The sequence below is a fragment of the Barbus barbus genome, assembly GCF_936440315.1.
Source record: "Barbus barbus genome assembly, chromosome: 18".
Lineage (NCBI taxonomy): Eukaryota > Metazoa > Chordata > Actinopteri > Cypriniformes > Cyprinidae > Barbus > Barbus barbus.
In genome coordinates this window covers 4,761,343-4,773,666 of record NC_136746.1, presented here as the reverse complement: position 1 = coordinate 4,773,666, position 12,324 = coordinate 4,761,343, and the positions used below count along the sequence as shown (strand labels likewise).

The 12,324-nt window shown below is 37.3% G+C and overlaps 1 protein-coding gene across 1 annotated transcript in view; it reads right to left on the bottom strand.

Annotated features, from left to right (window-relative positions):
- The window catches only part of LOC306884010 (CUB and sushi domain-containing protein 1-like), a gene marked incomplete at its 3' end in the record, with an annotated part of 521,846 nt that extends 515,796 nt beyond the window's left edge, over positions 1-6,050 (bottom strand). Inside the window, exon 1 of the mRNA XM_079439599.1 lies at positions 5,975-6,050. Within this exon, the coding sequence (XP_079295725.1) occupies positions 5,975-6,032 (58 nt within the window). The 5' untranslated portion in view covers positions 6,033-6,050. The remainder of the gene's footprint in view (positions 1-5,974) is intronic.
- Between the last annotated feature and the right edge of the window lie 6,274 nt (positions 6,051-12,324).

The following is a 12,324-nucleotide window of genomic DNA, read 5'->3' as shown; positions in this document are numbered from 1 at the left end:
TGTATAAATAAATAAACAAATAAATCTGTGTCGTGTCTGTTGGATACTCTTGGTGAATCATTTGTTTGGTTTGCATGAACTTAAATCATATGTGAGTGGTCACATATTGTAAGCCTTGAAGGACAAAAAGAAAGTTAATAAATAAAAATTAATTAATTAATTAATTAATTAAAAAACATATACTCTGTGAAAGTAAAGAAATTATGAGATAACTTTTTTATTTGGAATTGATTACACATTCTAACACTAAGTGGTATTGTTACACCACTTATTATTGTACTGAATTATATAATTATGATATTGTGACTCTATCCTGAAATTTCCAGATTAATTTATGTATTGGGTCTTAAGAACGGGGCTTGTTTTCTGCATACATCCAAATAATATCAGCTAAATGCCACCACTCATGCTAAAACATCTACAATCTTTTGAAAAAAGCTAAGAGCGATTGTTAAAAATGGCCATTTTCAATCCTACAACACTGTTAACATGTGGTCTAATTAAAATGAATTTTTTGAATCTCAAAGCATTTAGTCGATCTCCCTCTGTTCTTGCGCTCCATAACCTTAAAATCACATTAATATATCAAAAAATAATGTCATTTCTGCTGACTCTATTTGCTTTGAATTACAAATGTTTTAATTGGTTGTATGCATGTTGTATGAAAAGGATATGCACTTGCATAACCTAAATGGGTCATCACATCTAGAACCCAAGCAACATGAACTGGTAGAGATACAGCATTTGTGACCAAAACGAGCCATGCAGACAAGAACTGGGAAGTTGAGGAAGAGCTGTCAAAAACTTGAAATCAAAGGTTGCACTGCCACATTGAGCCAGCTGTCCACTGAATTATGGATGTTTCTTGGCTCCAGACTTTGCATCTGCTTGCTTACTCAACACCATTTAAAAGATGTGGTGTGCGTAGACATTAGTTGCATTTTAATTATTTGACATACCCCTTTTTTCCAAGCCGGAACTGAAGTGTTCCTCTAGACGCCATTCATAGAAGTGCTTCATTCATCAGCGATGGATCCATATTTTGCCACTGTATATCTATACCAAGGCTATGTGTTAATGTCAACATAAAAATCACAGTTGACTCTAATTTCTTGTCGCCCCTGCCTCCATTCTGGTATGCATACTTTTCAAGATCCAATCGCATCCCTATGGATAAAATCAAGTTTTGCTCTACTTATTCCCATTAACTCCAGTTTCACTCAGAAATACATGTTACTGAAATAAAATGAGTTGCAAAAGGTATTACATGTTGACATGGAACCTTTCAAAGAAAAGTATGGCTAAAGAAAAACAAACAAAAAAATAAACAAATAAAATAAATAATAAGCAAGAAAATTGCATGTAATAGCCAATACATATACATATTAATCACCTAAGTGACATTTCAGCTCAATTAATGTGTTTGAGTCAACAAGGGCCTGTTTTAATAACAAAGCCCCTGCTCAATCACTGTTCTCTCAAGACCTCGAATGGCACATTTGCATGTGAGACCTGAGGCTGGACAGTTGACAACATCTTATAGTTGACAACAACTCATTTGGTTGTCATTGTGCCTGTCTTGGATGATGAAACAGTCATTTCAAAACTGTAGTGTGTGTGTGTGTGTGTGTGTGTGCATGTTTATGTGGTTTATGAGGACACAAATTTGTATAATGACATGGGTATGACAGAGGTATTACAATATGAAGGTGGTTTATGAGGACACTGCCTGTCCCCGTAATTAAAAAGGCTTACAAAACATACTAAATGGTGTTTTTTTTGTTTTATCTAAAAATGCAAAGTCTCCTGTGAGGGCTAAGTTTAGGTGTAGGGTTGGTGTAGGGCAGTAACACACACAGTTTGTTCAGTATAAAAACCATTACGAGAGTCCCCATAAACCACAAAAACCAACGTGTGTGTGTGTGTGTGTGTGTGTGTGGTTTATGAGGACACAAATTTGTATAATGACATGGGTATGACAGAGGTATTACAATATGAAGGTGGTTTATGAGGACACTGCCTGTCCCCATAATTAAAAAGGCTTAAAAAACATACTAAATGGTGTTTTTTTTGTTTTATCTAAAAATGCAAAGTCTCCTGTGAGGGCTAAGTTTAGGTGTAGGGTTGGTGTAGGACAGTAACACACACAGTTTGTTCAGTATAAAAACCATTACGAGAGTCCCCATAAACCACAAAAACCAACGTGTGTGTGTGTGTGTGTGTGTGTCAATTAAATTGATATCACTGACATTTGAGGATGGGTGTGCCTCTGTCCAATTGCATTCAATGCCAGCTCATCATTACTCAAATATCAACATGAAATCTGATGTCAACTAAAAAGGAAAGTCCTTTTATATGCAGAGCAAGTTCTTTCCTTAAAGAGAGTATATTTTAATGACTCTATTTCCTAACACACTTTAAGCACAAAATGTTGACTAACATTCTAAAGCATATGTAAAGTATCTGAAAGTAATTTTAAATTTAAACTGTAGTGCTATATTACATTAAGTTAATATATTTTTAATTTTCTAAACTGCAACATCATTGTTACAAATGCGTAATTGCAAATATATTTAAATACATGACTTAGAAGTTGACAATAGAAATTGCATCAAAGTATATACTAGTTTGCCATAAATACTTGTCAGTACATTTGACATTACAATTTAACAATATTTCAAAGATAAAGTAATTATTAAATTATATATGAAGATGAGCTTAAGTATGGTGATGCATTGCTGCCCCTTTTTAACAGTTTACTGCAGTTTGTTATATTTTTCTATTTGTTTAACTTTTGTGGCTGAGGAATTGGAAGTCTCACACATTCCCATAAAATAGCTTGCTTCAACATTTTAAAATAAGGTACATATCCCCATCAGAATTTGCACAGTGACAGTTCATCAAAATGGAGCGCTATTTATATTAAAACACTGCAGATTTCTAACACGTCTCAATGCAGCTTAGAAGATAACAACAGACATATTGTCCACTTGTAATCTGTTATTGGTGTGTAGCTACTTTGGGGACTTACGCCCATATTGTATTGTCCATAGCCCTGATCTTTTTTTAAATTCAATCACACTATAACATCAAATTCTAGTCTAGTGGTGATGAAAAGACAAAAGTTTGTTTCTGATGTAAAACATCAGGTATTATACAGACAAGTTTGACTGTTGAGCAGACTGCTTTTCAGATGCTTATGCCGCATTTTTAAAATGCTGTGACATGTTAAAAATGTTTTTAACTTTTTGCACATCTCAAAACTCTGGGGGAGTGTCAGTCGGCAAGATTCAATAAGCTATTATTGATTCAAAGAGCTGATAAGGTAATAACGAAGAGGTGAAAATGTTAATAACATGTTTAATAACTGCACACTTTACAATGTGACCAGGCAAATATATTTTAAAGGAAAATTAAATAAATAAAACACAGTAAATACAGAATATTTAAGTTACGAATGCATTTAACTTTTGATGTGGCACGTCTTTTAGAAGATGAGCTGCATCTAAACAGCGATTATTTTTATCATTATTCTTGTTGTCCTCAATATTATTGTTCAAATTGCTTTTCTTCTTCTTTTTCGTCTTCTTATTTATGCTCTCAAATTACACCAGATTGGTGCATTTAACTTAAAAAAATAAATAAAATTCTCAGGGGAGCATGCACCAGACCTCCCTAGATACTGTATGTCCAAAGTCCATACACAATAGTCTCACAAGACCCTGTAGGAAACATGCTTATCCAGAAAAACAACTGCCATACAGTTTGAAATCAACTGTGTAGCTGGGCTCAGAAGAATGTACAGCATACTTGCATTTGTAAAACATTAAGCATTGAATTTGACCAAGTTTTAAAGCAAGGGAAATCTGAATATTTATTCTTTTATTTATTTGCTTGTTTGTTTGCTTGCTTATTTATTTTTTATTTTTTTCCATGGATCATACCTTGTAATAAATATTGTTGTTAAGTGCTTGGGAGACTATTCATTATATCAGAAGACCGCAAAATGACAAAATTGCCAGGCTATGATCAGACTTAACATCATTTTGGAAAAAGAGGGAAAAAAAGAAAGCTACTCCAAAAACTGATATATTTTGGAGCAACAAATAAACTTTCCATGCTTTCTACTATTTTGCACATCATGGCTGATAAAACTATATTAATTAATGCCTGTCCCTGAAAACTCCCCACATGCCTTTGAACAAGGAATAGCAGCAGTCATTGTCATTAACTTTGATGGCACAGCTGTGACAAAACTAATGATTCTTTCACAGGCTTGGGAAGCAGTGGAAGTGCCTGCAGCATCACTAATTCTTCTGAAAAAGCGTGTCCTCTAAAACGTTGAACATAATGGGAATACAGAAAGTAACCTTTGAATTGAAGTTTACAGACAGAAAGAGGAGACCGTCGGGGTAAAGGTGCTCATTCACACAAGTACATCAGCAATGAGGTAATAGAGATGAGCAGGCCACACTCCTGTATTATTTAATTGTATGCTATGTGCAAGGATCTTTGTATATTATACTGTATGTCTATATATAATGTGTTAATTTGTAATCTGCAATCTCATGTGAGTGACAGCTGTTGCTGGAGAGAGGAGGCATTATTCGCTTCATTCGTCACTTTTTCTGGGGCCAAACGCTTTATGAGATGTCTAAAGAAAACAAAAACGCGCTAATTAATAGGTGTTACTTTAAATATGTAAAAAAATAAAAATATAAATAAAAAAAAATAAAAAATAAATCACGTTAATTATATTACATTTGTAATAGCTAGTCGAATTCAAAAGACACCATAAACCTTACCTTAACAACACTTGTTACATTGTAACTCGTAGAATAGCGCGTGCAGCGGCCTTCTAAAGGTCCTAGTTCTCGCCTAGTGGGGGGCGTAGGTGAAATGCACGAATCAGTGCATGAAAGTTGACAAAAATAACGGTTTGCTGAGTTAAAAGATTTTTATTTTTATTTTATTTTTGCATATCCATCAGCAGCATTAAAACACTTTGGAACATAAAATAGTTGTAGCTACACCAGGACGTCTATTCTATGAGAAATGTACCTGTTATTAAAAAAAGAAAAGAAAGAAAAAATAAATAGATCAAATAAAGTTTGCAGTGTATTTAACGACCTGAATGTATAAATATCCATATACCCTAAAAGTTAAAAATTTCATAACATATATATCAGACTCCTATAAAGTTAATTGTCTTATGTTTTATGTGCAAATTCTCAAATTTGAATATTAAATTGTGGCTCCCTCTCACACTACAGCCTAGGTTATAAACTGTATTTTAAATTAGATTCAGACTGCAAAGTCAGTCTACTGACAGACTATAGCAAACGCGTAGAACCTCTACGGAAACCGGTGAAAGACCATAGACGCCTTGGAATAACCATATGAATACAGACGAACCATAGGCCTTTCTTTACGCAACACAGCTGTCTCTGATCCAAAAAAGTTTATACCAACACGTTTCTGTGATGTAAAATGTCCTTCGAGGGTTGTATTTTGCTTGTAAATATCATGATGTAATTTTCAGAGAAATAATGAATCGCGTTTTCTTCATACCCGACTACCTGAAGTCTAACAGGCATTGTGACGAATTAAAAAAGAATAGGCTATATATACATAGCCACATACATACATACATACATACACACACACACACACACACACACACACACATAATTAATCGAAATTCAATATCCTCGTAATTTCACCAAAATCATCTTGCTGGGTAATACGTCTCTCATTTAATTAGACGAATAATTACAATATATACGCCATAACTTAAACACTTTTTGTGTGCGTGCCATATGCAAGTTTTGATGTGGCTTCATCAAACGCAAAGTCAACGTCCATCTATATTCAAGGTCTAAAGGACTTTTGTAGTCATACCCAAGAAAAGTCGTATTCCTATAGGGGATTAATGACAATGACACCTAGCTTATAAAACACACTTTCAACTTACCGTGAGCTGCGGCAACAAAACCTGCGAAAAGCAGCAGGATCTGCTTCAATGTGCCCATCGTGTCCGCTGTAATTCCACGCAGCGCCACGGTGTCTTGCGTTTTATTTTCTCCGATCACAGTAATGCATAGAGATCCAGCTTTGGCAAGAACATCTGACGCCTATGGCATACGGATTCGTCTATATTAGCTCTCATATCACCGAGAATAGCCACTGCAGAGACGAGACACGGTGGTGTTGGGACCAAAAGTGATTCCCTCGGTCCAAACCGTGGAGACAGAATGGAGCGATTTAGGCAGTCCGCATCTAGAGGAAGGCGCTGGACTCAACCATCATGTGAGATACAGGGGAATATGGATGGAGATCTACAGTCTGCAGACTCTTATGGGTCCACATAAAACATCAACTCATAAAGTCGCTTTTAAGGGAGCCATATGATTTAACAGAAACGATCCGAAAAAAGCCTGCTACCTCCCCAATAAGGAAAATAATAATAATAAATAAATAAATGCAGTATGGGATTACAAATATAATTTCGCTCATATTTGGGTCTGATCCTAACGAAATTAAATTTTCTTGTCTCCAACATATGTTTACTATAAAACACTGTTATAGAAAGCATTCTGTGTTCAGTTTTATGATTCCCAATGTAGAACATCCAATACAAATGTATGTAAAGAAATTATTGTAGGATTTTAAAACTTGTAAAACACCCGAATGAATGAATGAATCGATTAAAAACCCGAATACTTGTCCAATAATAATCCAAATGGAGGAAAGAGAGAGGTTCTGGACATCCAAAGGTGTTTAAAGAAAATCTTTCAATATTTGAAAGAGTTGTGATACATATTTCACCATATCCAATAGAACTCACGAATCAAATAAGAATGTAGCTCGAATTTTCAATTAATGTAGGAAAATTCTACTTTTAAATTACGACGAATTCTAATAACAGTCATGTAAGCATTTAAGGCAACACTGACTTGCAATGTAAAATCAACATAGTTAATGCGAAGCAAACATTTTAATGTTAGGATGAGCATGACATTTGGCGATATGTCTGGGCGTGTGTGGATGAATTTGTTTTGATGACAACTTTGTTTACGCAACCTCATGACAGGAATATTTATATAAAATGCAGCTCATCATTCTTAATGCACCCCCCGCATCCGATCCAAAGTAATGCACACGTTCAAACTCACACACCCTCTGGAAAAGAGTGCAGCACACTTCATCACAGACAGCACGTCTCATAGTTCCCTATGATACTAATAATGGCTGCAGAATGCGTTGGTCTGATGGCATTTCTTTGAGTTTGAGAGCGAGGCTCATTTTCGGGTCGATTAAAAATGTGGCTTTGCTGCCATCTACTGAGCCTGGACAGTCAGGTTAATAAACTGAACATGATTTGTATAGTGGAAGACGCAAGTGCGAGACCAATAAATACCGTAATTTTGCATTGTTTTCCACTTAAATTTAATACGAAAAATTTATATTGTACTATCAACATAACAATTTGATTAAAATGTTAATGAATTTCAGAATGTCTTAGTATTTGGTATGCCGTCTTTGTTGTATAAGTCCTAATCGAATGCTTTCCTGTATGATTTGAAAATGTTTGAGAGCATCTTGTGCGTCAATGAAAGCAAAAAAAAAAAAAAAAAAGGTTCTGTACAGAGTAGGGGTTCACATAATCAGTGTCACACATGTAATTAAATTATTAAAGGAGTTTTTTTTTTCATCTGTGCTCTTTCTTATTCCAAATTCGATGCTTGAGTGCTTTAATTTCGTCTACATGTTGATTGCATTGATATCGGTGGCGCTGTCCACGATGTGGTGCTGAAACAGTGCTGTCCTTGACTCTAGTAAAGGAAAATAATAATGTTCCGTCCCCTGTGCTTTCAGTGAAGGACACATTTAGCACCACCTGTTCCAGATCTTTTTTGTTTTTTTTCATAGCAGAGGCCTGAGATTCTGCTTTAGAATTGATCAAATCAGAAAGAACAAACAACACTTCTGCCTTTGGCTTGTTTTGAACAAAGCACATGCTTTAATCTAATTGACAGGTTTGTCAATGGAAGATGTCTTGCATGTTAGATTATTTAGTATTGTATGTTGATGTAAAGTTGGCTTGTGTTTAACTAGTGAAAAAGACATAGACATTTTATGTAAGGTACATTCATTTCATAAGTATACAAAAAAATTAATAAATATTTTCAAAAATAGATAAACATATCCCAGTTCTATTTGAAAATTTGATGTGATTGTACTTATTTCATTCTTTATTCTAATGCACACAGAGAAACTTTAAACTATAAATTAAAATTAAACGTTATCACATTTAAACTTTAATTAAATGCAGGGGCTTTAGATAATGCTTTTGATGCGACTAGACTAGCGAGTCTTGTACACATTCGATTGTTCAGTATGTAAGGCTCACGCGATTGGCCCACCGGAGGTATCCAGTGGTGGCTGAAGGTTTCTTGCATGTTCAGTCTTTTCAGTACGGATCTCATACTCACAAACTTGTCAGTTTTGGTCATTAGACAGACGATTGAACAATATTCTAGATGGCCCGTACCATACTTTTACTCATTCTAGAATATTTTTATTTAGTCCCAATAGATCTGTACACACTTAATTAAGGTAAGACTATATCTAAGAGGTCATGACCATTACTATAGAGCCAAGTTGACCAACTTAACTTCCTCTAATGTAACTTTATATAATCATGCTGTGACTAGGTCATACACCTAGTTAGAATAATATTGCAATAATCAGAGGTTAAGGCTGACCCAATTTTAGGTTTGTCAACAACACACTGTTGTTCTAAACGGGAAAAAAACAATAGCCTCTACAGTATAAGTATACATAACTAATGCCAATGTGTTAGCTGGAGCTCTAAAGCTTCATTTTAGTCTGTTTCTAACCTGAGCATAGATTTGCGATGTTATAGCCTTAACATAATTAATCATAGTCTATAATCTCAGACTAAATCAGAATAAATTCAAATGTAACAATTTATTATCACTCAAGTATATATGTATTATGCCAATTGCACAGCCAAATCAAAAATATCCAATCAAATCAAATCAATACAAAACATAAACTTCTCAAAGATAAATCTAAGAGTAAAAAATGCATTGTCCGTATCAGATGCTCAAAGTGTCTGAGGTTCTGTAAATCTGTAAAGGTTCAAGAACATTGTAGTGGCCCTGTGATTGGGTGACTGTAAGGCGGCATAGCCATGGAAAAAAACACAGAACAACCCTTGTTCTGACTAAAAACTAAAACAGGCTCACTCAGTGACACCCACTGAGAAGCCTAGTTCCCTAGTTATCTGAAATTCTATTGTACGGAACGAAAAATAAACACACTACAACCATATTCCATTGTTTACCGGGAACCAAAGTGCCTGACATCAAAGCAAACATTAAAAGTGTTGGCTAAAGCTAACCATAAATTCTGTATGATTATCCACATCTGCACCGATGATGACTTCGTCGGTCAGAGATCACTAAAATAACTTTAAAGAGGTTTATAAAATTGCAATTACAATGTTATATATATTGCTATAATATTCTCTGGTCCCCTGATTGTGGTGACGAGATACATATCAGACTGTCATCACTCAATGGCTGGATGTGAAAATGGTACCCGCAGAATAATAGAGGTTTTATAGATAATTTTGGGGCAGACTTGACCTGATAAAGATAGGTGGTTTAGCAAATTAGCGCAAAAGGGAAACTGTCATGAACTGCTCGGGGAAAGAAAGGCTGAGGATCCAAGTGCAGTTGTTTATCAAAGGGTAATCCACAATCATAGTCGAGGTAACAGGCAAAGGTCATAACACAAAGCACAACAACAAAACTGAAAACACAAGAAAGCAGAGGAAACCAGGCTGAAAAAACCAAGACACATAGAACCATGATACCTGAGCTAGGATATGCCAAATGACAACGAAAGACTTCACAAAGAGAGACTGAAAATTCCAGGCTTATATAGGTAGAGGTAATGAGATAATGAAAAACAGCTGTGGACAATCAGTGATGAGATGGGACATGTAGTTCATGAGGCAGAAACAGTGGCCTCTGTGGCCATAACAGGGCAGGCAGAGAGTTCACAGATGCCTCCTTAGCCGTGACAGGACAGTCAGGGAGTTTGCAGACGGCCTCCATAAATGTGACAGGACAAACAGAGAGTTCAGACAGTCTCCTTGACCGTAACAGGGTAGGCAGAATGTTCATGGGTGAGAGGAGCAGAAGCAGATGCCACTGACTTGGGAGGTTCTGCAGTGGGGAATGCAATCTCGGGAGCTAGAATAGGCTCTGGAGAGGATTCAAGGACTGGAGCAGGCTCTGGAGCAGATTCATGGACTGGAGTGAGCTCTGGAGAATATTCATGGTCTGGAGCGGGAACAGAGCAATGTGTAGCCCAAACACACAGAATGGCGACTACCATTATGGGGAGCACTGAGGATAGGGAAACAGTCTCTGTGACAACCAGTGCTGAGGCCCTTGGAATGCCCACTGCTCTGGCTGCAACCAGCGGTGGGTCCACCACACTGTAAACTAGCCTCAAATGCCTTTGGAATGCCTTGGTGTTTTCAAATGCAACATTCACGATGCTTGAGAACACTGGAGTGGCATCTGTGATGGCTGAAGACTGTGGATTGATATCCATAATGACTGGAGGACATGATGTCCATCTTGTGAAGTGGCACTGGGTTGGCGGCCATCTTTGGAAGAGACTCTGATCTGGTGGCCATCTTAGGAAGGGACTCTGATCTGGTAGCCATCTTGGGAAGAGACTCTGAACTGGCAGCCATCTTGAGAAGAGACTCTGGACTGGTGGCTATCTTAGAAAGTGACTTTGAGCTGGCAGCCATGATGGAATGAAGCTCTGGAGCAGTGACCCACGTGGGAGTGATGCATTGTTCCTCCATGACCCCCACAGTAAAGACAGAGCCACTCAATTGCAGTGCAAGATCAACGTAATGTCTAGTTAGGGTTATGCGGCGGCATACATGAATTGAGTGTCAGATAGTCCTCCTAAAAAAATCATTAAGCACAGTTTATCCCAGCTAGTCAAATAAGCCAACTCAGTAAAGTCCTGAACGTAATCTTTAATGGCCCTGTTACCTTGACGAAGGTGGAAAAGGCAAACTGCTGGATCCATCTTGTGGTGAAGTCTTCTGTCTGTCCTGTCACAGCTATGGATGCCGTCTGCAAACTCTCTGACCTGTAATGGTCATGGAGATCACATATGAATCCTCAGTCTTGGCCAATGGGGCAGTTTATGAACTCTCAGCCTGTTCTGTCATGACCAAAGGGGTGAATGGTAAAGGGTATGGGATGGAGTGCCCTCTAGTGCCGCACTCGTCAAATAACCCCATCTGGGGGGTACCCTTCTCCCGGGGGGGCCCATCAGGGCGGCTGCGGCGTACCTGGGGGTAAGGAGAGACTAGGCGAGAGAAAAGGAGATGAAAGGATGAGGAGAGACAGAGACAAAAAGGGGAGAGAGGAAAAAAAATATATTAAAAATTCTCGATCCGTTTCCCGGACACACAGCTGCTCAGTCCTCAACCAGCTGAGAGGCTCTCACTCGCGGTGCCATGCGATGGTACTGGACATTCTCTGGCGGATGGCGATGGCTCCTCCGGTTTGAGGCAGTGTTAATTTCGTTGACTAATAATTTTCGTCATAATTGTCGTCAACAACATTTTTTTCACCGATGACAACAAGACAACGACGAACGAAAACTGTTTTTGAATGACAAAAACTGTTGACATATTCGTCAACAAATAAAAACGAGACGAAAATGTTAGGGAGGGACGATTTGGGAAGAGATTCGTTCAGAACAAAGCTCTGTAGTGCGTAGTTATGAGGTTAGATGCATAAATATGAATGGGCAGGACATAAGCTATAATACACTTGCTGCACATCTCATAAAACATAAAAAAATGTCAATATGTGGGAGTAAGAGAAGAGCAGACATACAGTATGGTTAAATCTGACGACGCAAGAGAGAACTCGATTCGGTCCGGTTTTCTGACCGCAGACACTGAAGCATACACACACAGAAAGCGCGTCTCACAGCACGCGAGTACTCTCGTCACATGAACAGAGAATTACACGTAAAATGATGTCGAATTGTCCATTTTGACGAGCATTCACATAAACACAGTCTTAAGTGAACGTAAACAGTAGGGAGAACGTGTATCAGTACATTGCATCCATTGCAGCTGTGCATTCGGTTTTAAAGGGATAGTAGTCTAATTAAGTTGCTATTGTCTGTGGCATTGATGTTAATCAAGCAACAAAAGAAAGACAGAAAATCACTCACTGGTCT